The 27,585-nt window shown below is 37.9% G+C and overlaps 1 protein-coding gene across 2 annotated transcripts in view; it reads left to right on the forward strand.

The window, feature by feature from the left end:
- The window catches only part of RECK (reversion inducing cysteine rich protein with kazal motifs), a 75,880-nt gene extending 53,692 nt beyond the window's left edge, over positions 1-22,188 (forward strand). The window contains exons 14-21 of one of the 2 annotated variants that reach the window (XM_086743115.1): positions 1,669-1,857; positions 6,958-7,080; positions 7,513-7,684; positions 9,762-9,954; positions 12,226-12,436; positions 13,757-13,830; positions 17,962-18,117; positions 20,384-22,188. In XM_086743115.1, the coding sequence (XP_086599241.1) occupies positions 1,669-1,857; positions 6,958-7,080; positions 7,513-7,684; positions 9,762-9,954; positions 12,226-12,436; positions 13,757-13,830; positions 17,962-18,117; positions 20,384-20,599 (1,334 nt within the window). In that variant the 3' untranslated portion in view covers positions 20,600-22,188. The remainder of the gene's footprint in view (positions 1-1,668; positions 1,858-6,957; positions 7,081-7,512; positions 7,685-9,761; positions 9,955-12,225; positions 12,437-13,756; positions 13,831-17,961; positions 18,118-20,383) is intronic. The other variant, XM_086743117.1, reaches the window with a different exon arrangement.
- Positions 22,189-27,585: the final 5,397 nt, after the last annotated feature.

A 27,585-nucleotide genomic window follows, 5' to 3' on the forward strand; every position in this document is an offset into this window, starting at 1 on the left:
AGGGTTTTTGGACTTCTATTTACCTGAATTTTGGTAGTAAACAAATGTTACTGAAATTTTGTTGAAGGTTTAAAGTGAATTGCTCGTAGCCCAAAAGAACTGTTATCACACTTATCTTGTGTTTTCAAAAGCTGTAGCCTACCTTCTAGCTCCTTCTGGTTTTCGGTGTGTTTATATGTTTATTGTCCACTGAAACATGACATCATACCAGAAGATACATTAATTTTTCAGTTCAGAAGAAATAAATGTCTGTATATGGTCTCTAAGGAGCCTGCCTGCTATTTAAAATTACATGCATGCGTGACACCATGACATGTATTGCCCTGTATTTACATACATTATTAGCCATTAGCTAATTGTTAGCATTATTAGCATTATTTTCCTTACTGGTGGAATAAATGGGTGTTATGGCTTGCCTTGAAATGAATGAAAAACAGGCTGTCAGTCTTGGGAGGACGTTTTGAGAGGTCTGAGAATCTGATCAAGTGCAGGGTGGCCTGGATGTACATTTGCATTGACAGCAATTCTGGTGTTACTTTAAAGTTCAAGATGGTATCTTAGATGGAATTGTCCCATATCCTTCTTCATAGGCCAGGTCAACTCCTCAAAATCTCTCCAGCAGCTCATGGTTCCAGTCTGAGTAAGTTAATGCCCAGGCTTTTTCTGAAGAGCTTTCACTGTTGCTGCCTCACTGGATTCAGAGTGCCCAGGTTTTAGGGCTTGGTAAGGAAGTAATATGGCACATAATTTATTTCTCTCTCCTTTCTTCTCTCTACTACTTGAGTTTGCAGCACTGATGCAGCATCTCTGCACTTCATCTTTAATGACTGACAGCACTGTGAGTTCATTGACTAGACAAAAAGGCAGAACCACTGGGTTTTGCTTCACTTGAGCATCTATTACTTTTGTGTTCTTCTAAAAGTAAGGATAGACTTCAGCTCATTCTTTTTGTGAGCCTAGGGATGTTTTGGTTATGTTTCTATGACGCTTACAAAATATTTGTGACTTTTATGTTTGAATTCAGTCTTTTTATTGCTTGAAAGTTTTGAGGAATTTGTTGCAGTTCATCACTTCCAGGGTAATTTTAATCTACTATTTATTTTTGGTTTTCTTCCCTTGCAATTTTAAAAACCTTTTTTCTTTTCCTTTTAAAAAAAAAAAATCTAGTTTTCTTGCTTTTTCTGCCTTTCTCCTCTCTTCACGTTTACCTATAAGAGTCTTTCAGTGTTCCTACAAGAGGTACAAGTAGGAAAGGAAGACAATAAAATATGTGAGAGGGGAAACGGCTGGGCTTTGCTTGTGAGACCCTTTGATTCAGATTCTGTATTGGAGAGGGTGAAGAATATGTGATATTTGTAATATCACATACATTTCATACTACTGCAGAACTGTGGAAAATGAAATTACTTCAGAATTGTTGGAATTACAAATCTTTTTCTCTAAAGTGTCATTTCTACAGGTACTTCAGAACATTGTCTCAAGCAAGTATCTTCTATTTCTGCTACTTGTTGCCTCTATGAAATGAGCAAATTTATCTAAAGGGCGAGAGCAAGGCTGCTTTAGGAACACCTTAGGTTTTTCGCAAGTCAAAGAGTAGTAGTTATTTTTGGTAGTGACACTTGCCAAAGTATTTACTAAATATGAGCTAAAATTTCTGCTTGTACATAGGTTGCAAACTGGGAGAAGCCTCAGATTTTATTGTCCGTCAAGGTACACTTATTCAGGTTCCATCCTCGGCTGGTGATGTTGGTTGTTACAAGATTTGTACCTGTGGACACAGTGGATTGCTAGAAAACTGCATGGAAATGCATTGCGTTGACCTCCAAAAATCATGCATTGTTGGAGGACAAAGAAAAAGTAAGTATAAGAACAGAGATTATATTTTTATACAGCACCTACTCCTTAAGTAATGAAGTTTGAGGTACATTTGAAGACCAAGAGGATCTGAATGCAGAGTTTATCAGAAAATACAGAAGTTAATGTGTCGTAGTTCAGCCCCGATCGGGAACTGATCTGAACTACGACATAATGTTTGCATCCTTTTATATAATATTTGTTTAATTCTTACATATACTGGAGGGTTGCAGTATTTAAATCAATACTGAACTGTGTCTGTCTCAACCAATGAAAGTCATGTGTGAAGCATGTTCTTAGTACGCCATTTTTCAACCAAAAGGTCACTGACTTGCCTCACATCCCCTGTATTTTATAGTACTTGATAATAGGTAGTTTCTTTTCTGGTAGAAGAACTTGCTGGTGGGAGCTCTGGGGATTGAGGAGGGAAAAATTTTGGAGAGGAGCCAGCAGGGATGAAGCAATAAGAGCAAAACAAATTTATCTGCTTTAAGCAGGCTGTATTTCTGAGGTTTAAGCACAGTATAACTGACTGTAAATAATGCCCATTTCCTGGATTCCAACTTTGTGGGTACTCTCTGCTTGTCACAGCATTGGATATCCAGTGACCGATAGAGGTGTCTGGGGAAGAATATGAGAACAGGCAGAGGATTTAATCATACTTTCCATGAATATTCTACCAGAATCTGTTCTGTGCTGCAGACCACAGACCCCTTGAGCAGGGGGTAGTTTCTTTACTAGCCCGAAATGGTTTTGGGGTTTTTGGGTTTCATTGTTAGTTTTTTGGTTTCTTTATTTTTTCTTCCATGGATTTGAAATATGGGTTTTTAAAAAGTCAGAAACTTTCATAATGAGCTATAACCTCTGGCAAAAATTTCCACATGTTAGTATATGTGTGCCTAAAAACCCTCCTTTTTGGGGGGGGAGGGAGGGGAAGTTTGCAAGGGATTTCTTTTAATTTGAGCCATGATAGTTTGTTTCATCTGGTTCCTCTCAGTGAGATTCATCCTAGTTCTTGTATTGAGGAATTATTGTTGCCTATTTGCCTCCTTTTTCACACCTCTGTGATATTCCCCTCAGCTTTCTGAGTTTTTCTCCAAGCCAGTTCCTATTCTGTTTAATCTTTCCTTATAAGAAAACAGTTGTGTAATTTTTTATCATATTTCTAAACTACTGTGGACCTTTTTCTAGTTTTTACATTTTGTTTTGAAATGGAGACTGGAACTTCATGCATCATTCACAATCAAGTGCCCAGTCAAGTGTATGTAAGAGCAAAATGATGGTCCTTTCATTATTCTGAACTTTATGTTTTTTCAGCTACTAATTCTGTTGAGGTCATGCTTTCACAGAGCTGTTGTAACACCATGGTCCAGTTCTTAAGTGGAAATGGTAGCTCACAGCTCATAGTGTGAATTGTGGAGAATCACTTTTTTCAGTACAATGAATTTCCTCTGATATATCCTTTCCTAGTTGCTCAATGTGGTGAGATTTCCTTGCGGTTATATTGTTTTCTTGCAATTATACTGTTTTAGTTCGTGTGGCATTCTGGAGAGGGAGTTTCTTTTACTGAGTGATGTAGGTAGTTTCCCAGCAGGGACAACGGTTTAAAAATTGTTTATAAGACTGTTCTGCTAATGTATACAAACATGTTAGAAATATATAGCTGTCAGAGACTGTCCTCTGCACTTGAATTTCTTTGAAACCTTCATAGCCTGCAATTAAGTATCACAAGGCAGCCTATGCATTTCAGAAAAAAAAAAACTTATTAGATTTTTTTAAATGAAATTAATATTAAATAAGAATTATAGTTTAATGGGGTGGTAGCATGCTTAAAAATGAACATGTAAGCAGATACATTATGATACCAAACACACATTGAACACTCTGGTTCTTTAAAGTCTTCCTCAGTATGGTGGGTCTAGACCTCATGCTGAAATGAACAGCTTTTTATTTTGACAATAAAAGAATACTAACTGTCTCTTTTCCTGACTTAGGTTTAAATTATTAATTTTTTGAAATAACTTTATTGTTACTGTTCAGAGGTTAAAATTGGCACGGTTAACGAGCGTTAATTGGGCTCTACCTAATCTGCCAAAGTAGTTGAAAGAGACTTGACAAATGATGCTTCTTAAAAGACAATATTGATTTACTTTCACATTTATTCATTACTTGAGAGCTTTAAAGGGATAAATTTGTCTTGCAAACCAGCACAGTACTAGTTTGCATGACCAAAAAAAAAAAAAAAGCAAAAACAAATTTAAAAGCTACTAATACAATAGGGAGAATTTTTTTAAATGTCTTGAATATAAAATGGAATCTGTGCTGAGCTGTAACCTGTCTGAAGCTGATGTCTTTGAATCAGTTGGCAAGCAAGAGCTTTTCTGCTGGTGAACAGGTACATTTCAGCACTGGACATTGTTTAGCATCTGTAAATCAGCCCTTTTAAAATACTGTCAGACTGAAGTCCAAACATAATTAAAGCAAGTCAAAGATACCTAATAACTCCAAAATAACTGAGCCACTTTTTTAACCATGTAATAAGAAAGAGTTATTTTCACATTCAGTAAATCTTAAGAAGCAAGGCACTTATTGTAGCTACATTTGTTACAAACATAATTTTCTAGTTGTGAACCAAACCTGAAATTATGAAAGAGTAGGTAATGGGATATTTCTTTCTCTTAAAAGATACCAAGCAGATCTAAATAATCAATTGTATAATGATTTTCCTCATTCAGGAAGGTCTGCCTGTAATGTTCCATGCATTTACAGCTTGTAAGGGTTTGCGGGTTTTTTTGTTCATCCAAAGAGGTTAAAAGTCAGACAAACGCAGTTACAATGATATAGTAAAACTGTCTGTGTAGTTTTATCTATGTAGTTTATTTATGTAGCTTTAACTATGATACTAACAGTATCTTTATCTATGATAAAATTTATTTTGTGTTGCCAAATTGGTACTATTTGTTCATGGAAGCAGAACACTGAAAATATCTTAACCTTAATGATATATTTGATGGGCAACTATAGAAAGTATCTGGTGATGCTTTTAAATACAGTTATTAGCAAATGTATTATTTAAATGATGACTGAAACTTTTTATAGACCATTCTGTCCAAAGAAACTTGTACTTTTTCACATTATTGGTGAAAATAATCACAAAAATGTCTGAAGTTGTATTTGTGTGTTATGTTTGCACAGTGTACAGCTGTCACTTGTTGTGGTAACTGTAACAAGAACATGTGTAGCTAGTAGTATTTGGTATTCAGTAAGTGCTTTCCATTTAAAAAAAAATGAAAAAACAAACAAACCATCATAGACAGCTTCCTCTCTTTTGCCGTAATTACTGATTCAGTGTGTGGTGATTTAAGACTCTTAAGTATTATATAATAAAATATACAATTTACTAAATTCCAAATTCATTAGATGTTGTATTGAAAACAAATAAGAATTTATGGTCACCATATGAACTTTTTGTAGTTACTATATTTAATTTATTTATATATCAGTTCCAAATGCTAGGGTTTAGTCGTAAAATCTGAACTCTGGTTTTTAAAACCATTCTTTATAAACCAAACAACCCTGAATACTTTATCTGATGCTGGGGTTTTTTTATGTTGTGAATTTACTCCAATTATAAAATTATTTCTGATGAAGAGGACAGTTTGCTGTGTGCACTCTTTGATAGTGAAAGCCAATAGTCTTGCAAAGTTTTCAGGTGGATCTTACTCTTAGGTCCATTACTCTTTACTCTTTAGAATTGCCTAAGAGATCCTGTGTTTGACATTACCTTCAAATCTTGGAAACTTTTCTTCTTCCCTGCTGACAAATTCCTTCTTCCTTGGGTAGTACTGTGGTTTAAACAGAGCTTTTTGTGCTACAGAGGCTTTATCTTCCATGTCCTCTTGTTCTGCCGTCATTCGTCTAGGAGTACCTCTTCGGAATTGCTGAAATGCTGAGGATTTTCCTTGTGCCCCTGTAATATTTTTCAAAAATTCTAATCCTTAATCTCAACCCTTTGAAAATATACTAGAGATAATTGCCTTATTTTGAAAGGCACAGTTACTCTTTTATTTTCTGGAAGAGCTGTGTATTTGTTGGTAGTCTTTAATAGCCAGTCTGGTTATGGATAAGATTGGCTGTCACCAGCATGAATGGGTTTTACATAAAACATTCAGCACAGTGAAGGGCAGTCATATGGAATTGCTAAATTGAAGGAAAATTCCCGAAGATTGCAGTTTGATTCTTAGATCCAAAGGTGAAAAGTTACTGACTTATAAAATGCAAAAACTAAGCAGATTGCTCCATCCTCAAAAAGCAGCTGTGATGGTGTCAGCTGCATTATTAAGGGCTCCTTTCTGAAAGCCAGTGGGTGAAGATAGACCTCTGTGTTTGTGTGTGTGTTGTGCTGAATCTAGATCTGGGTTTTCTGTTCAGCTTTGCTACAACCTTTCTCGTTCCCTGCTTTGGACAGAGCTGCATTGTAACTTGTACTGCTTGTTGAGGCTAAAATTAAAACTCTAATTGATGTTGTAAAACAATAAATACTGGCATGAAGCACTGGCACATTTTACCTCTTGACAAAAGTACACACAAAGGAAAGAAATGAGCACTGCAGTGGAGTTTTGCATTGTGTGTGAGACTATGGCTGAGAGTTTAGCAGTCTTATGTCAAATTAATTTAGGAGAAGAATGTATCTTTACAAAAGCTTTACCTTTAAAAATACGGAGCTTGCTAGGCAGAATTTATAGAAGTACTATGTACTATGATACCACTGCTTCTGTTTTATGAGTGTGTTTCTTTTTGCAGCTTTAAATTGTTCTTAAAAAAAAAAAAACAAAACCTAACTTATACAGGCTTTGAAAGGATAAATTGCTTGCCTCCTTGTTTAATTAATTAATCAAAAGCACATGTGAATAGACTTTAAATGAATAAAGCAAAACTTGAAATCTAGCAAAAGATGGAAATTTCAATGGGAAGAGGAACTGAATAAGGGAAATTACAGGAACAATATTTCAAGTGTAATATCTATGTAACACATATAAGCATATAGTCTTCTGGTATACTTGCATTAATTGTATGCATTTACTTCATTTGGTTTTTTTTAAGGCCATGGAACATCCTTTAATATAGACTGTAATGTCTGTTCATGTTTTGCTGGAAACTTGATATGTTCTACACGTCAGTGTCTAACTGAACATAGTTCAGAAGATGAACGTCGTAAGTTTACAGGTAACCTTCAAAACTATGAAAAACTATAATCTTGATATTCTTAGAGCAAGGATTAGCTACTAAATTTTTTCTACACTGTTCATGGAAAGTACCTGATAATTTGTTATTAATATGTTCTTCTAACTATTCTTCTTTTCTCACGTGCAGCCCACACTTCAGAAAAAAAAAACACATACTTTAAATTCAAAAATTAGTACTGAAAAATAAAACCTCAAGTAATATCCAAAAATAGGTAGAGACAGGGTAATGCCACTAGGGACAAGAGATAAGAGTTTGCATATATGCTACAGCATTGCTAAATTACAGGAGGGAGGAGGTGGCTGAAGATAAGACACATCTTTGCATTTGCTGGCAGGCAAAGATATCTTAGTGATCCCTTGTGTATCTTCTGTCATAGAAAATAAGTTCCTGTTTTGTGTGTTGCTTTTACAGGTTTACCATGTAACTGTGTAGATCAGTTTGTACCAGTTTGTGGTCAAAATGGACGCACATATCCAAGTGCCTGTATAGCTCGTTGTGTTGGGCTCCAGGACAATCAGTTTGAATTTGGATCATGTATTTCCAAGGATCCCTGTAACCCTAACCCTTGTAATAAGAATCAGAGGTAAAAGCAGAATATGTTTTTAAGCTTTTCTTGGCATCATCTATTCAGGAAGCAGATTTACTTTTTCTTTGAGTGTGTTGAATATTGTAGTAACATTCTACTTTTGGGGTACTTCAATAAAAATAACTGTTTGAAGTAGCTACTTTTTATTTATCATAGTTAGTAATGGACTGTAATAACTGCCAGTTCTTGGTTCTGTTTATGTAGTGCTATAAAATTCAATTTCATTATGCAGATCTCAATTTTAGCAATAAAAGAGAACTGATGTATGCTTTCAAAAATGGGAGAATCAAGTTTTTTTGAAATGGCTATGTGTCATTTTACTATTTCGTTTTCACACCTTCTTCTAGTTGTTAAAAAAAAGAACCCACACCTGAATGAAAGATTTGGATTCAGTCTTGCTTATTCAGTCAATAATCTGTGCTTTTTAGAGATAAAATAGGAAAATACTAGTCACTCTAGAAGACTTGAGTTTCTATTAATCAGATTGATATCCTGTGAAAACCATGTCTGTACACTCTCTGTTTTTTTCAATGTCAGACGAACCTAAAACTGTACAGATGAACATATTAAAACAAAAATATGCGCTGTACAGTGTCAAGAGAAAAAAAATCTGACCTTTCTTACAGAAATCAAAATCTGTGGCTCATAATACAGGTCTCTGTCTTCAGTTTTCTCAGTGTTGTGCAATACTGCAGTTTCCTTTGAATTTGTATGTTTCAATGTTTTGAAAGAAAGCCACCAGTTGTGTAAAACTGTGCTTTCTTGAAAACTGATTATATTAATTTTCTTTTTTTCTTTTTTTCTGCACTTTAAATGCCAGAAAACTGCAGAAAAAAAACCACTGCCAGTTTGTAGCTGTAATAGGCATTACAGCATTGAAAACTGGAATTTCAAAGCTACATTGTGGATATACACTTTTAACCTTTTGTATTGTTAAGTTGGAAGGTACAGAGAGGTTTTTCAGTTTTACAGAATAACCATTACACGTAGAACCTCAACTCTTAGTTTCAGTAAAGGACTGTATACAATGAATTTTACTGGGTCAGTTTGATAATGTAGGATAAACTAAAAATGCTCATTTTAAAGTGTCTCTGAAGTGCTTAGAATCTATTTAAGATCTTACATTCCACTTGTAAAGTGTTTAAAGATCAGAATCTCTCAGTCTTCCCTAAAATAAAAGGAAAATGTGTAATACATAGGACAGCAGCACTGAGATAACAGGGATGTATTATATATAATCCAGTGGTAGCATTTTTTGTCATTTACAGAAGGAAGAGATAGTTAGAAAAGCCGTTTGACTTTTCATCAATCTATTTATCAAACTCTATTGCTTAGCATTTCTCTAGCCAAGTGGTGTCTTGCAAGGCATGTGGGAAATGTTTTGCAGATAAGACCACTGAAGGTACATATTTAATATAAAGGGGAAAAAATTTCTGCTGTTTATTGCTCTTTACTTCCTATCTTTGAAGGCTTGAGAGGGATGGTGTGCCAAAAAAGGAAATTGTGTTAATACTAGGTTTTTCCGTTTGTTTGCAGTCATCCTCAAGATTGAATGTGATATAATAAACTGAACCAACAAAGCTAGAATCCAGTTAGATATTTGTAATTGAAACCATATAATCTTGTAAGTCTTGTTTTCTCTACCTTCTCAAGGAAGGGTGAGGCTAGACCTCTGCAATATAATCTTTTTCTCTTGCAGTTCATTGTTTTCATATTTTCTCTAGTTTTCCTTAAATATGCATTTATAAAATGAAGCTTGGGAGTAGGTAAGAAGTTTATTCAAGCCCTTTTCAAAAATTGATTGAAAAACACTTGGTAAAGGATGAGTTTTAGTGGAAACTGTAGATGTGTTCACATAGACTGACTAAACATGCTGTGAACCAGTTTCAGGTTTGTGATCAGACTTGAAATTGGCTATTCAGCATGTTTTATCACATGTATTTCCTGCAGCTTTGCTGAACCATAGTTAGCTCTAAAACACTAGAAAAGATTTCACTGAAAATATTTTCCCTGAATATTTTGAGACTTAAAAAAAAAATCGGCTATGACATGAAATTATTATTACTTTATGCAGGTGCATACCAAAGAAACAAGTTTGCTTGACTAGTTTTGGAAAGTTCGAATGTAGCCAGCATGAATGTGTGCCAAGGCAGTTAAATTGTGACCAGACACGGGATCCTGTTTGTGACACAGACAATGTGGAATACAGTAACTTGTGTACTTTGTACCAAAAAGGAAAAAGTTTAGCATACAGAGGACCATGCCAGGTAGGAAGTGGTTCTAGCAATAAATACCAAATCTCCTTTGTTCTTTATTGTTCAACTTTGCAATATTCTGGTTTTTATCGCTTACAAAATGTTTTTGTTAAATGTAATTCTTTAAAAATGTAATTTTCACTAGTATAAAAATACTGTCACAAAATTATATTCAGGATTTTGTCAAGTGTTTCTCTGCTCTAGTTAACAGTTGTTTCAAAACCAATCAAAAACTTTACTTATGTTTCTGGGCATAATAGTCTGATATTTATATTAAGTCTTCCTATATTTTTCACTACTAAAGCTTGCACTGAGGTATGTTCACAGTAATTAGTGCAGTTCCTTGGTTAGTTAAATGCTAGTTTTCACCAATTTGAACTTGTTTTAAATAAACATTAATGCCCGGTCATAGAAAGTCTCTAACATTTTCTGTGATTGTGCCCCAGATTTACGAAGTTCATTGTTCAGGATCTATTTACACCCAAGTTTTATTGGAGTCTAGGCAGTCTGTAGTATTTTCTTCAGTTAGTCTGAATTGGATTAGTCTTCATATTACTCCCTGAAAAGGATTAGGATTAGGTTTAGTTCTTCCATCCCACCAGTCCCTACAGTGCTGGCAGACAAGCTATTTCTGTCACTTTACAAGAAGAGTCAGGAGCTACTCTTTTCAAAATTGCTGGCTTCACTGTTGATAGGCTGTTCATCTCCAGGTTTTTCGCAAATTATTACAATTCTTGGTATCAGCTGATAGATTTCTTAGAAGTACAAAACATTTTTTCAGGGTTTTTCTGTATTATAAATGCTATTGCTCTTTTAACCCACTTCTAGTTTCTGCCTTTCTGTCTTTATACCTTCTTTTTCTTGCCCTTTTTCAGCAACCTCGTTAAGTACAGATAATTCTTCTCATTGCACATCAGATATCTCATGAGATACTCAGAGAATGTTCAGCCCTTGAACAGTAAGAATCAAAGGAATATTGCATGGCTGTTTTTCTTTTTTTTTTACTCCAGCAGTTATATGTGTAGTTCTATCTATGTTCACAAAGTCTTTGACACTGCTAGCTTTAAGTTTTCACTCTCCCTTTTGTAGGGAAGATGACTGCAAGATACAAAACTATTTGGGGTGCTTACATTTACTTGTTGTCTATCTGTTGTGTTGTTAGCTTAGGTGTGTAACATAGAAACTGTAGTTGTCTTGCTGCTTTAGAGATGAAGTGATCATATAGCTATGGTGACTTACTTGAAATACTAAGTTTCATAAAATATTTAGACCTTAGCAAGAAAATTATTAGTCATACCTTGTCTGCAAAGAGTCAGCAATTCCATTTGCTTCTGCCCATGTTCAGAAGATTAAGTTTATTGGCATTTGACCTCTTGAATGTGTTGGACTAATATATGTGCATAGGTGGGATAGGAAGAAATTACATTATAATTTTCTTTTATTTTTACATATGCTTGAATCAAATGACACACTAGATATATTTTTCATAAATAAAATGGACACAATACATGTATTTTTATAGATATAAAGGTCTCAACAATAAATATATTTTTAACAGAGGTGTCTAATAATGGATTTTATTCTTCTGAAATAAATGTATACATTTGGCTTCTCAAATAATGTGTTAGAAATACATAGAATCATTTAAGTTGGAAAAGACCTTTAAGATGGAGTCCAACTGTGTACTTAACACTGCCAAGTCCACCACTAAACCATGTCCCTAAGCACCGTATCTACATGTCTTTTAAATACCTCCAGGGATGGTGACTCAGCTTGTGCACACACACTAAATTTTAAGAATGCAGAAACACAGTGAGATGAATAAATACATTATTAATAAGTCATTAAAATATTAATCTGTCGATAGTATGATAGCAAAGATTTTATTAATAAATTATTTATTACTAAAATAATGTTTTATTTATTACATCATAAAATTACAATAAATTTAATAGGTAAGTTAATTTAAATGACATGATAATTTTATTGAAGCATTAGCTCAGAACAAAAATTGTTGTTTCCCAAAACGTGTCTTACTGTATATTTATCAGATTCCAACTTATATTTTTCTGTCACCTTCTTTAAGTACTTATTCTTTGCATTTATTACACATTTGTAAACTGGCACGTTATTTACTCTAGATTTCCTGCTTTTTTGAATGTTTGAAAATACTGTCAACAAATTCCCATTAACTTTGGTTTTCCTACTGTTAAAACTACTCTGAATTTTTGTCCGTGGCATGAATAAATTAATTGATCTTTGAAACATTTCTGTGTGTTTCAGCCGTTTTGCAAATCAGTGGAACCTGTATGTGGACATAATGGGGAAACCTACAGCAGCGTCTGTGCTGCCTATTCTGACCGTGTGGCTGTTGACTATTACGGACACTGTCAGGCTGTAGGTGTTCTCTCAGACTACGGTTTTCATACAGAGTGTGCCTTTGTTAAATGTCCTCGGCTTTCTGCTAGTGGCTGCAAACCGGTTATTGCACCAGGTATGTTAATGCGTTGCTGAAGGCAGGAGAGAGCCTCCAGCCTGTATGTATAAATAGGTGTATAGCTGGAATAAAACCTATGCTTTAAAATATTGTCTTCCATAATGTATTTGAGACATCTAAGAGAAAGGAATAAGTTGAGGCCTTTACTTAGGGCTAGACTAAGCCAGTATTAGGACTCAACCAAGTAACTCTCAAGTGGAAAGGCCTTGGCTTTCAGAGTCACGCTCCTTCAGTCTTTTGAAACTTGCAGCTGTCCCCATAGGACTGGTTTGGGAGAAATGAATGAGGTTTGTGGTGTCACTGGGAATCAGATGAGCAATTTTTTGGAAGTGGCAACATAGATATCACACTGGAATGCCAAACCATGGTCAAAGTAGAGTTCCCAGAACAACAACAATTATATTTAATTAGAAGACAGAGCAAGATACCATGTATATTTACTGTACTATGAAAGAGGAAGACAGAAGGAATAGTTTTGCAGTTTTACTGTTTTTAACTAGTTTTGTATTGTTTTCACAAATACTTCCTTTATCAAACAGTCAGTAACTAATCCCATGTAATACATAGAGCAAGGAAAGCTCAGTTTGTAAAAAGAAGCAGGTTTATGCATTTTTCTCATTCACTGGCTTGAAAAAGGGTCTTTGTTCTTTGGTATTACATTTAATATTGTAAAAGTCACTCTGTGCATGTGAATTATATATAATAAGTTGGGGGAGTGAATTAAATACACAGTGATGGGTAGAAAGTTGAAATATTAGCCCTTCAGTTTCTGAGACAGTGAGGAAAAACAGTAGGAGAAATATGACATGCTTCTGTGTTAAACACAAATCTGTCAGACAAGTCCTTTTTCCCCCTATTATATAAAGCTTCTAAGCTCCGACATAGTATAACTGCATAAATTACTGTTTGCAGTCTGCATAATTGCTTCTGTCATGTCCTAGCTATTTCAGCTCTTGAAAGTCATCATTTCTGTAGTTGCATATGCACACATCCATACAAAACCTTGGCTTGTAGTATACAAAGTGCCTGTGGTTTTTAGCTTACAATAATGTATCATCTTAAAACAAATGAAAAATTCATGTTTCATGTTGATAGTAGTAAATGTGTGTTGAAAGGTGACTGCTTTTGCGTAATAAATGTTTTAAACATTAAAAAATCTTAGAAATTGTGCAATTCTGCTTTTAAATTGAAATATTTCCTTTACTTTGGTACTTTTGCTATTTTCATTCTCAGTTAACATTCAACTTTTGACCTCTGCTTACTTAAAAGTGAAAGGACTATTTGCTTTTATTTCTGAGAGTTTTTTTATTCACATAGGAGCCTGCTGTCCACTGTGTGCTGGAATGCTGAGAATCTTATACGACAAAGACAAGCTGGATACTTTTGCAAGGGTAAATCATGTAATCATGCCTTACGTTAAGTGGTACATGGAAAAGTCAAGTTACTGTATACTCTCTCCTGGAAAGTTAACACATTATAAAACCAATTATTTTTCAGTAGATAGTGTGTGATTTTATTTTTCTTTCTTTATACTGTTTATACTTTCCTTTATTTCTTAGTATCATGTATAGAAATTGAATTACAATGCAAAGCAAAACAGAATTAGAGTAGGCACAAACAAGTACATTCAGGTTTACTGTTTAAATGACTTGTAGAGACAAATGATACAGGAACTGCATTTATCTTATGGTAGAAATAGAGTGCATATTTGTTTTATGGCAGATTTTTGTGAAGATTATTCTGCTAGCTCACTATTTCCTAATGTAAGTAACTTAGTTCTGACATTATCTTATGTTTAAATTTGATTGGTTTACACTCTTTGGATTATCTACATAGTTGTCACTGATTTTGTTCCACATCAGCTAAAATGTTGGGTTTTAATTTAATATCTCTGTAAGTTAGACACCAGCATCCTTCATTGCTGCTCTTTGAAAACCTTCACTGTGAGATTGATCTTCTGATGTTGATTGCCTATCACTGAACACAACATACCAGGCCCAGACTCCCCATGTGGTGTATAAAAGGATTGCACTGCTTTGACCCTGCTTTTATGCTTCAGTATATGGAACAGAGCAGAATGCTTGATTTTTGGCACGACATCACAACAAAATAAAGATGATGATCATGCCTAGTGAAGCAAAACAATTCATGTTTGCATCTTCACATGATTTTTATTTTCTTAAATATCAAGAAGAAAGAGAATTTCCCCAAAACAGTATAAAATTACATTAACCTGTTTATATGTTTAGAAGTAGAGATAATTAGCTATTATTGTAAAAACACAGAAAAATTTAGCTTGAACAGGACCCCTGGAGGAGTCTAGTCCGGCCCCCTGCTCAAAGCAAGGTTAACTCCAGTTAGATCAGCTTGACCAGCTGAGCTTTTAAAACCTCCAAGAGCAGAGATTCCGCAACCACAACGCCGCTGGACTCTATCCAGTTTGTCAGTGTGGCCTGGGGAGGGGGTGTAAATAAAGGGGGACGGTGATTTCTGCTGGCTCTGTTCTTGCTGTTGCAGCCCAGTGTGTAGCTGGCCTTCCTCTCAAGGATGTGTGCTGCTCATTGATGTTCTACTGATTTCCTCTGTGAGATTTTGTTTCTGTCTGCTCTGTGTGTGTGTGCATTGACCAGTTTTGCTGAGTAACAGTGTCTGTTACGTCATGACTGCATGCTGTTGTCTTCCAGTTGTCATCTTTAATGGAACCAGTGACGCGGTGACCACTGCAGCTTCTCAGTTCATACATTACGTTACATACATTACATACATTCATACATACAGACAGCAAAACAGAGATAAGAATTTTAAGAGAAAAATATTTTTGAGGAATTTGGGGGTTCTTTTGCTAGGGATTAGAACTGAGCAGGTTAATGGCTGAAACAAGTTAGAATCATAGAATAGTTAGACTTGGAAGGGACCTTCAAAGGTCATCTAGTCCAACCCCCCTGCAAGGAGCAGGGACATCCCCGACTAGATCAGGTTGCTCAGAGCCTCATCCAGCCTGGCCTTGAACCTTTCCAGGGATGGGGCTTCCACCACCTTTCTGGGCAACCTGTTCCAGTGTTCTATAACTCGCATCATAAAAAATTTTTTCCTAATTTCCAATCTAAATCTACCCCCCTCTGTTTTAAAACCATTACCCCTCGTCCTATTGCAACAGGCCCTACTAAACAGTCTTTCCCCATCTTTCTTGTAGGCCCCTTGAGGTACTGGAAGACCGCTATCAGGTCTCCCCAGAGCCTCCTCTTCTCCAGGCTGAACAGCCCCAACTCTCTCAGCCTGTCCTCATAAGAGAGGTGCTCCAGCCCTTTTATCATCTTCGTGGCCCTCCTCTGGACCTTCTCCAACTGGTCCATGTCCTTCTTGTGTTGGGGGCTCCAGAACTGGACACAGTACTCCAGGTGGGGTCTCACCAGAGTGAAGTAGAGGGGGAGAATCACCTCCCTTGACCTTCTGGCCACGCTTCTCTTGATGCAGCCCAGGATGCAGTTGGCATTCTGGGCCGCGAGGGCGCATTGCCTGCTCATGTTGAGCTTCTCGTCCACCAGCACTCCCAAGTCCTTCTCCTCAGGGCTGCTCTCAATCCATTCCCCGCCCAGCCTGTATTTGTGCCTGGGATTGCCGTGACCCAGGTGCAGGACCTTGCACTTGGCCTGGTTGAACTTCATGAGGTTGGCACGGGCCCACCTCTCCAGCCTGTCAAGGTCCCTCTGGATGGCATCCCTCCCTTTCAGCGTGTCGACGGCATCACACAACTTGGTGTCATCAGTGAACTTGCTGAGGGTCCATGTCGCCGACAAAGATGTTGAACAGGGCCGGGCCCAGCACGGACCCATGAGGGACGCCACTCGTGACTGGTCTCCACATGGACATTGAGCCATTAACCACCACTCTCTGAGTGCGGCCATCCAGCCAACTCCTTATCCACTGAGTGGTCCATCCATCAAACCCATGTCTCTCTAGTTCAGAGAGAAGGATGTCGTACGGGACAGTGTCAAAAGCTTTGCACAAGTCCAGGTAGATGATGTCTGTTGCTCGTCCCTTGTCCACCGATGCCGTCACCCCATCATAGAAGGCCACCAAACTGGTCAAGCACGATCTGCCCTTGGTGAAGCCATGTTGGCTGTCACCAACCACCTCCTTGCTCTCCATGTGCCTTAGCATGGTTTCCAGGAGAATCTGCTCCATGACCTTGCCAGGCACAGAGGTGAGGCTGTCTGGCCTGTAGTTACCCGGGTCTTCCTTATTCCCCTTTTTAAAAATTGGGGTTATGTTCCCTCTCTTCCAGTCATTGGGGACCTCACCAGACCGCCAGGACTTCTCAAATATGATGGCCAGTGGCTTGGCAACTTCATCCGCCAGTTCCCTCAGGACCCGCGGATGGATCTCATCAGGTCCCATGGACTTGTGCACCTTTAGGTTCCTCAGATGATCCCGAACCTGCTCTTCGAGTACAATGGGTGGTTCTTCATCCTCGCAGTCCCTGCTTGCGCCTTCTACAGCTTGGGTGGTGGGACAAGAGCTCTTGTTGGTGAAGACTGAGGCAGAAAAGTCATTGAGAACCTCAGCCTTCTCCATGTCCTGGGTAACCAGGACACCAGTTCCCTTCCGGAGGGGGCCTACATTTTCCCTGGACTTTCTTTTGTCCCCTAGGTACCTATAAAAGCTCTTCTTGTTGCATTTTATATCCCTGGACAGATTCAGTTCTGCCCGGGCTTTGGCCTTCCTTACCTTATCCCTGGCCACTCGCGCAGCCTCTCTGTAGACCTCCCAGGCTACCTGTCTCCGTTTCCACCCTCTATAGGCCTCCTTTTTTACTTTCAGTTGGTCCAGGAGCTCCTTGCTCATCCACGCCGGCCTCCTGGCCTCTTTGCCCGACTTGTTCTTCGTCAGGATGCACCTCTGCTGAGCTTGGAGGAGGTGCTCCTTGAATATAGACCAACTTTCCTGGGCCCCTCTTCCCTCCAGGGCCGCCTCCCATGGCACTTGGCACATCAGGTCCCTGAAGAGGCCGCAGTCCGCCTTCCTGAAGTCTAGGGCAGAGACCTTGCCATGTAGTTTCTTTGCTGCCCCGTGGATCTTGAACTGCACCATGTCATGGTCGCTGCAGCCAAGGCTGTCCTTTAGTTCCACATCCCCCACCAGCCCCTCCCTGTTGGTGAGCACACGGTTGAGCCTGGCACCCCTCCTTGTCGGCTCCTCTATCGCCTGCAGGAGGAAGTTGTTGTCCACGCATTCCAGGAACCTCCTGGACTGCCTGTGCCCTGCTGTGTTGTCTCTCCAACAGATGTCAGGGTGGTTGAAGTTCCCCATGAGGACCAGGGCCTGTGACCGTGAGGCTGCTCCTATCTGGCTATAGAGCGCTTCGTCTGCTCTGTCCTCCTGGCCAGGCGGCCTGTAAGAGACCCCCACCGTAACGTCCCCCGTCAGTTTTCTGGCGTGACATAAAGTTACCAAAACTGAAGGCGAGAAATGTAATTTTGCATAATATCACATCATCCACAAAGTTCTTTGTTTTCTTCCAGGTAACAAATAAAAAGCCTATAACAGTACTTGACATACTTGAAAAAATTCGCCTACATGTCTCAGTGCCACAGTGTGATGTGTTTGGATACTTAAGCATAGAATCTGAAATTGTGATTCTCATCATTCCTGTGGATCAGAACCCCAAACCGTTGCAGGTAGACGATGTTATTATTTTGTTTACCCAGCATGGATTTACTTCCTTTTTATATGTGTACACTTTACTATTTTCAATACAGCAGGTTTAAAATTGTGCATTTTCCTGTGTACTGAGTACATGGGGATTTCTCCAGTGACTCAAATCTGAATAGCTAGTATTATGGATGGTAAAATGTATCTTGAGAATCCTGCTTTTGTGGTAAGAGACTTTTGAGTCAGGGGGCAAGGGGGGGGTGAAGGAAGCCCAAGGATAGAGTAGTATGATTTTTGGTTTAAAATTAATAAATGCAGAAATCTCAACTTTCTGTGGCTAAAATAACAGAAAATGAAAGTATAAACTGATGAAAATAAATAAATTACTGAATTACCTCTTAAATTAATATTAATTGTATATTGAATGCGTACCTGCATGTGAAATGGTACTCCTTTGTCTCTGGTGTAATGGTTAAAAGTAGCTTGAAGTATATGTGCTATTAGGCTGAAGCACATCATAGGTATTGATATTGTATAAATATATTGTGCATGTCTTGATGTTAAGCAGTAGTTCATACCAAAGAAGATCGGTTGATACTATTCTGAGACCGTCCTGGTTTTGATACTCCTTTCCACCTTGTGGTAAAAAGTGCTGGGAGATTCCAAAATGCTATTACGACCTTAAAAAGGAAATAACATTCCAATAAGCTGCCCAGCTTGCCATGCCATAGCTAGTTCGTACTAGCAAACAAGAACTTAATGCTCACAGTACTAAACTCTACAGGTAAACCAACAAATGCAGCTGAAGGCTTTGACTATGTATTGCATTATTATTGTCTTGGAGTTGTTGCTTCATTTTTACTTTCTGCTTGTTAACCTGTGCAAGACCAGGGAGGATGTCTTCTTCCCATTAAAAGGAACATAATTCCTTGCCATTTTATGGTTGTTCCTAATTGTCTTGCGTGGCCATGCTGACAGCACTTTATAATGAAGTCTCTTTGGAGATTAGGTGCTCTGACTGGTTCCTTCTGTTACCTGACATGTTGATGTACTAGTGTAAAATGAAGGCTTTAGCTTTGAAAAGGAACCGGCCCACCATCTCTCTCGTATCTTTTACAATACAAACAGAATTCAGGCAGGTTCATTTCCTTGTTGTTTATTTTATGTTGATGGCTGCTTCCCATTTCCATTTTATTTCTACAGTCTCATTTTGCACGCTCAGTATTGCTTCTGGAAGGGGCTAAAGTTACGGTATGGTATAGTGTGAGGGGACAGAATCACTGCCATAAACTTTGCAAGCTGCAGTATCTAATAGGGTGGTTATTTCTCGGATATATTGTGTGTATTTTGCTTGCCCATGCTACTGGAGCAACCCTGTTATGCCCAACTCAGCTCCAACTTATGTCTCCTCCTTTAGCAGAAATAGCGTAAAATGTTACTAGGACTTAGGAAACAAGGTCTTGAGCCTTGCCAGTCTGGTCAGCTCCCACTCCTTCTGCAGCAGGTGCTGTCAGACTCCTGGGGAGAGGACTCTCTGAAATCAGAGAGGCCACCTGAAACCGGGGAGGAGCTGCTCATCTCACTGGTGACACCTGTTGCTGAGCTAGAAGTTCCTCAACTTTCAAAGCTTTGGGCATCCAGCTATTACAGCTTCACCAGAGGCAGCTTCCAAAGTTGTTTAAGAGACTTGGTACTAAATTGATTCCAGAGTTGCAGTAAAATGTAATGTGGAAAAAAATGGATTTTCTAACACAAATTCAAAATTATCATCATGTCAGTGGGGGAATGGAAAGCTGGGTTTTCTCAGGTTTTCCTATTACTTCCATTCTTCTCTTCCCTTCCTATAAAAGAATTCCGTTTTCAAATCAGCCTGATTTGGAAGAAAAAGCCAAATAGAAAATCCTAATTTTTCCACTGTTCCAGACTTCAAGGCAGTGTCTTGGTCAGTCAGGAAGTCAGTCCTCATTTTTAGAGGTACTTAGTTTTACTTACAATTTACTGTGACCTTTTTGGCATCAACATTCAAAACACATCACCAGCAATAACTTGTATGTCGCTTCCTTCCTTCCCTTTTGCTACTACTCAGGGCTTCAACAGTAGTTTTCATAGTACCAAAGTCTATTATAAGAGCTCCAATATGTTTTCTTAGAAGTACTCCCAAATATATATATAAATCTTGTATGCTGATGGGAATAACTCAGATTTTCTTTCCTGAATTTTGCTATCTAGCAACATTTTTGCATTGGCATTTTACATGGCAAGAAGAGAAATAATTGTCTTTTTTTTCCTTAGATCGAAGCCTGCAATAAAGAAGCAGAAAAGATAGAGTCACTGATAAATTCAGACAGTCCAACATTAGCATCACACGTACCGCTGTCAGCTCTAATTGCATCTCAAGTACAAGTTTCATTTAGCATTTCTTCTCCTTCTGTTAAAGTGGTACCTGTTCTGCACTCCCTGTTCATAAGCCTTGTATTCACCTTGTCAGGGTTAATATATTATATATAACTGCTAAGAAAATATGCATGAGTATTGCGGTGTTTTATATTGTGAAGGACATTCAGAATTGTTGATCACTGAACCAGAAAACAAAAATTGTGGAAGATTTGATGAATTAATATTTTTCAATGAAGAACTAAAAGTATTTGGAATAATGTGAAAAGATGATCCTTCTATCCTACTAGTCAGATGACTGTTTCAGCACAACTAGATTGTTTTCCATTGATCTTGGAAACATAAATGGAAGGTGCTGACTTCATGGATTTATTATTTTTGCAAGAAGGCATCTTACAGGGTTTTTTTCAGCAATGAACAAATAGTGTTTTGGGTTTATTGAAGAATGTTAATTTTATATTATTCAGATGCATATCAGTGACAACAAAAAGCATGCACCTATTTTAAACATCATTTTTTGAAGAAACAAATTGCTGCTACTTAATTACCTTACCAAAAATTTAAGAGTTTATTCTCATGTAAATACACTTTCATATTTTATTATGAAGAAAACTAACTAGCCCTGGGCCTATTTCAGTAGACATCTTTACTTGGACAGTGAAGATTTGCAGGACATTGGGCTCACTGCTTGTAAAGTGACAATCAAGCGCTATACCAGTACCTGACTTCAATGAAGAAATATGTTCTTTTTATAGTTTTGTACATTTCAGAATCTCATATTGGATACAAAATGATAAAGAATCTCAGTATCTGTATTTAAGTGCCATTTAAAATATTGCAGTATTTGCATGTTATCTAATGAAATTTATACTTTAAATGTTTATACAAACAGTATGTTTTATTACTTATTGTATTTTATGCACCTGACCTTAGTCTACATGAAGTATTTTATATCAGTATTATGATAGCCAACTTTTGAAGTATATACAGAAAAACTTATTTTTGCTAAAATGCTGAACTTCGAAAGAAAGCACTGAAAACTTTTTGAACGTGTATGTTGTTGTAGCATGTTTGTAGCAATTATTTTCTGCTAAATCTTTCAAATGCAAAAGTATTAAAGCTTTTTATTTTAATAAAACTTTGTCATGTGTCCTTGTATACAAATGCATGTCATTTTATAGAACTCTTCAATACAGCATGTATTTTTCTTTCTCTCTCAAATTACCACTTAAAACCAACTGCACTTACATACATTCGTGACTCACACAGTTTAATGTTTCCAAATAAAGTACATTTCAAGGGGGTTTGGGGGATGGGGTTTTTTTGTTGGGTTTTTTGTTTTTTTTTTTTTTTAGTAAATCTGTGTCACATGCATCTAAATTTATGCTATGAGTGTCAGACTTGATGAACTATAGAAGAAGAACGTAGATGTCTTTATGAGACCCTCCTGGGTAGGGTTACAGTCATCCTCAGTTTTGATTTGGAAGAGACTTTGCTCACCTACAGCTGGAAATCTGCACAAATGTGCATACACTGCTAAATGGAAAAAAAGTGTGTGCATTTCATCTCAATATAAGAAAGAATTTTTTTACAGTGAGAACAATCAGTCACTGGAGCAACCTCCCCAGGGATGCAGCAGAGTCCCCACTCTGGAGGTTTTCATGATGCATCTGGACACGGTGCTAGATAAAGCACCAAAAGGTTGGACCAGATGATCTTCTGAGGTCGCTTCCAACCTGGGCTTTTCTATGATTAAAGAATTTAATCATAGCTATTTAAATACTTTACACTCCTACAAGTTTTATTTAAATAGTGAATGATAAATAGACTTCTGCAAGCATAACACAGCACAAATTTTATGATCAATAAGTTCTTTTTCTTCTACTTGGCCTCTGCAATGCTATTGGGGGAGGAGAAAAAAAAAATCAAAACTTTAGATGAGTCCATTATCTCAAACTTCTGGCTGCTGTTATTTAGAAACAGATCCAAGTCCATGTAGTTTTAGCACATCACTGCTATGCAATCCTGTGCCCTGACCGCCCCCTCTTCTGCATTCTTGAACACAAAGTTCTTGCTGTAAAGAGACACTCTCGTGTGTTGGTAAATGATTTCTGTTATGCTTGCCAAGGTTTCTCGGTTTACTTATTTGTGCTTAGGTCTCAGCATCAGCTGCAACATAGGCAAAGGTTTTCAATCTGTTTTTTTTTTTCAGTTCTGATTCTCCTTCTAAGCTAGCAATCTTCTAAAGGACTTCTGCATAATCCCAGAGGGTTAAATTATTTAATTAGCAGGTTAGGAATATACAGCAGAACAGGAGGGTTTTTGCAAAGCCTTCTCACCAGTGCTTGTGTGGCAGGTTTCAAATTAAAGCCTGCTTTTCAGGTCGGTGATGCACAATTCCACACTGTTTGCTGACAGTGGAATGAGTGGTGGGTTATTACTCCTGTTCGGTGTATAAATTTACTTTTTAAGCAATTTTTGAACTGCAGCAGCAGGTGTAACATCAGTAAATATATAGAAAGATATATGTCCATACATATGTATACACATGTGCCTATAAATACATTTATCTCACAATGCCCTGTATCAGGCTTTGTATCAGCCCCTTCAAAAAGAACACATTTGGGTATTTTAGAGAATTTAGCAATTTATTTTAGCAAAGAATCCAAATCTTGGGAGTTAATACTTTTAAGTTTGGGTTTCAAGTACAAATGGCAATCAAAGATGCAGGATGCAACTGTGTGATTTGTTATGTGTTTAATGCACAGTGTTGTCTGGCTGGAAGTGTGCAAAAAGGTTAAAAAGCTGCCTCTGGATTGTTGCATTATAAAATGCACCCGTGAGCAGCAGTTCATTTTCCTCTGAGTTAGCAACACTCTGGTCCCTCCTGGTCAGGGCAATAAGAGCAGCTTCCCAGTAGCAGCATGGGTGCTGACGTTTGTCAGGAGCAGCTCTCAACCCCCAGTCATACGCAGAATTTCAGTTCCTCTGGCATGAGAAAGTGAGTTTAAATATTTGCAGCCATTCATTCCTTGCAGAAACTGAACTGTTGCCAGCAAGGCTGCGGTTGTGTTGGCACTAACCATGGCTGTGTGCACTACCAGCTTGCCTGAGCGCAAACTTCCTCCTGATCAGAAGCAGGCACGTGACTACTGCTCCTGACTTGGCCAGAAAACAACCTCCAGTGAGCAGCCTGTCTGGTTTTCAAGCTGAAAAATAAATGCTGTCATAAACACATTCTCTGTACGTGTGTTAGATCTGTCAAGTTGTGTGTTTTGCTTTTTTAACAGATTTGAAGTAGCAACGTAAACTCTGAATCAGCAGCTCAGCATACAGTGGCTGTAGTGGTTTCTCAAGTGCTGCTCAGACCCGTAAAGCTGGACTTCTTACTGCGTCCCTCAACCACAGTTTTAAGACCTCACTCAAGACCCAGATGAGTCAAAGAAGAAGTAGTAAGCAAAGCAAATACACATTTCAAAACTAGGAAAAGAATAAAGCTACGGTATTTTTAACTCCGTTTAGCTAAGTCGGGTTAGAACAGTCATAAGATGAAGTAACTTAGATTTTAACTTTCCCAAGCAATATGGAGAGGATGGGGGTCTTTGATCTCTGAATGCTTCTAGTGTGGTCCACAACAACGTGGATCCTTCATTCCAGTGCTATGCATCACAGCTTTTATCAATAGTAGCAGCCTCTGCAGTTCTCAGCGTGGAAACTGTCAAGTAACTAGAGTGTTGGATAGAATAATGTATTAAAAATATATATATATCAGATGTGGCCTTTTCTGTGCAATGGAAAACCAGCAGGTTTAGATTCCCTCTTTTCATAAATCTCATTTGGTTAAAACTTGATTTTCCTAAAGGCACAGGATACCACCACAAAACCGTAAGTAGGCATTTACAAAGCTTTTATAATGGAATTTTCTGGGGTTTTTGCTTCTCTTTTTACTTACTCCCCAAAATAAAAATGTTGTTTGGAATTGCTGATTATTTCTTCTTCAGCTTATGGTTAATATAAGGCACTACATAAAATTAAATTATATGCCATGTCCCTGAATCACTCCTCGTTGTTGCTGTGTGCTTTGTTGCAGCATAGCAAAGACTATGGGTGCAACTGGAAAAGTTAAGAGTTGCTTATAGGTTTCTTTTTACAGGCATTTTGAGAATATCAAAATAGATGGATATGTCTTTTTTCCATATTCTTGGAATCTTTCCACAATTTCTATCATCACCAGCTTCTTTTTATTTTTTCTATTAGTTGCAATAGCTGTGACTTGAATATTTACTTGCCAGTACAAACAAACTTTTCTTACATAGCACTTCTTAAAAAAAAAAAAATTACAAAAAACGTTCACTATGTGGTTTTTACAGTAATTTAGAAAAGCCTGTTCTTTAAAAACAGAAAGATGTTTTTTATTTTCTCTTCAGCAGAGTGCACTCCTCTGATGACAATACAACTGCATGTGCTCCACTACTTTGTCTTGCATGAGTTAACTAACCTGATGTTACAGTATAAATAAAGGATATCCTTTATCTGTCTGGCACGTATGAGCACGACCTTGTTAATTGGGTACACACCAGTGTCTACAGAAATGTTTTATTACCATAGCAGCTCTTTACCTTTGTCCCATTAAGTTAATTTGAAAATTGCAGAATATTTAATTAAAGTAAAATACCTAACTTACCTCCAAACTGCAATGTAAGCTTGTGTGTTAGCATTGCTAGTGTATCAGTAGTTGTGTGGCACGGCACAATCCGCTCTTGAATCCCATATTGTAAGTCACGAATTCAGTTCTCCAAGGTTTTCGGTTGGTTTTTTTTTTTCAGTTTGTTGGGTTTGGTTTTTTTTCCCTCCAAATGAAACAAGTGCCATGGCTTCACAACTTTCTTTTTGAATTCTGATGCCACATGTAGACTTTCCCTGCTTGTGACATACTGTAAAAAAAAAAAAAAAATGAATTCAGTTAGCTATCCAAACTGTCTTCCAGTGTTTATCTCAACTCAGCTAGCAATTCATAATACATCTAAAATATGGCATCACAGTAACAGATACCCACTTCTGTGTAGCACAAGGTTTGCTCTCATTATTTTACAACTACTGACCACTATGGTATTAATACGGTACACAGAGTTGTGATTCTGTCTAAACACCCTAATCACAACCTCACCCAAGTTTAGCTTTTCAGTCAAAGCCAGTGAAATTATGGTCTGTAATCATATCACAAAATGTATTAATAATTAAATACTCCCTTTCTAGCCTTAGAAATTTGTAACGGGAGAAACTGTAAATGGAGAAAGAGTCAGGGGAATCAAACCACATAACAGAATGCTTATTATACAGACTAACAGAAAAGAGAGATGGAAGCTACTTCCATCCGTACGTGATGTAATGGGGATGCGCCATCACCAAGCAAGCTCAAGCATGGACTTAGCCCTCCTCTGGGAGACAGAAGAGCGAGGCAGCGCTGACGACAAAAACAGGAGTTTGTAGCTGTAGTAACAGGGCAGGCAAGTTGTGGCACACGATGGGGAGCTAAGTTGCAAGTCTCCCAGGTTAGTAAGTTGTGATGGCAAAAAGAGTTAATGCAGTCTTGATTGTAAAAATACCGAATTATGTTACTCCATTACTTTTCTTTCATAATGGTTGTAGTTTTGCGAGTCTGAGCTGAGCTTCTCATATTAATCATCAAATGCTTTCTGTTAGCATAGCAGAACCTGAGGTTGGGTTAACCTGCCTACTGTTTAGATATTCAAACTACAGAGGGCTGCAGCTGAACTAGCCAACTGTTTCCTATATTGCCCATGGCGAGAAATAAGCATTTTCAGGATGAGTCATCTGATGTATCTTAAATATGTGTTGTAGGGAAAGGAAGATTGCACTCTAGAAACACTTGTCTGCTCAGAGGAGAGCTGCTCTCACTGACCTAAGGAACAGTGCACGCGGTACACATAATCAGGATTCAGTTCATCATTCTTAGAACAATTCTTGGCCAGGTTTAAGCGTACTCAAAAATATGCAAGGGCTTGACTACAATCTGGTAAACAACATGGGTGTGGGCAAGGGCCAGAGACTCAGAAATTCTCTGAACTTTGCACATCATTGTTACTGCATCAAGGATATGTGTTGTACAGAAGCACTGCCTGAAGCACAAAATGTTACCGCTACTGTGACCCTCCTTGCCCTGACGGTGTAACTCATGATCCATTGTACCTCACGTTCATTTTCCGTTATGCAGTTAGAAGCAGCACATTCACGCACACAAGGAGTAAATAAAATAGAAACTACCCACATTAATAAGCAGACTGAGTTAACATCACTGGAACAAACGCTGGAAATGAACTAATTATTCAGTACTTGTCCCTAGTGCAGTAAAAAAAAATTTCCAAAACTAATCAGTTCACCTGCTTTTCCTTTGCACAGCACTGTTGTACATCAGACATTAACAGATCCAGATGAAGACAAAAGCATCGGCAGCATGCATAGCGCAACTGCGTCATCCCATAATACTCCGATATTTAACAGCAGAGTTCCAACCAGACCAAAGCAGGACCATTTATTCTTAGTAAATGCATGTGCAGCTGCCGCTGATCTTTGACAAAAGTTTTACTACATACTGCAATAGACTTTCAATTACGTTCTTATTAACAGAAGCCAGTTTTTCAAGGACACATTCATAGTCTGGCAGGGGATGTGAAGGGCAGCCAGAAAGGTTTCTACAAGTACATAAAGAACAAAAGGAAGAGTAGGGAAAATGTGGCCCCTCTGCTACATGCAGGGGCTGGGGGGTGCTGGTGACACAGGTCACAGACAAGGCCGAGGCACTCAAGGCCTTCTTCACCTCAAGACGTTACTGGTAAGACCGGACTTCGGAAATCCCAGGTGCCCAAGACTAGAAGGGAGGTCTGTAACAGGGAACACTTACTCCTCCTGGGTGGAGGAGGACCCAGTTTGGACACATTTAAACACAGTGGACATACATAAAGACCATGGGCCTGGAGGGGTTGCATGCAGGAGCAAAGAGGATGCTTGCAGATGTTGTGCTTGCGGCACAAATGAGAAACCTCAACTTCCATCTGAACTCAAGAACACACTTCTACTGG

This window comes from Chlamydotis macqueenii, chromosome 2 (genome assembly GCF_036417535.1).
Source record: "Chlamydotis macqueenii isolate bChlMac1 chromosome 2, bChlMac1.mat, whole genome shotgun sequence".
Classification (NCBI taxonomy): Eukaryota; Metazoa; Chordata; class Aves; order Otidiformes; family Otididae; genus Chlamydotis; species Chlamydotis macqueenii.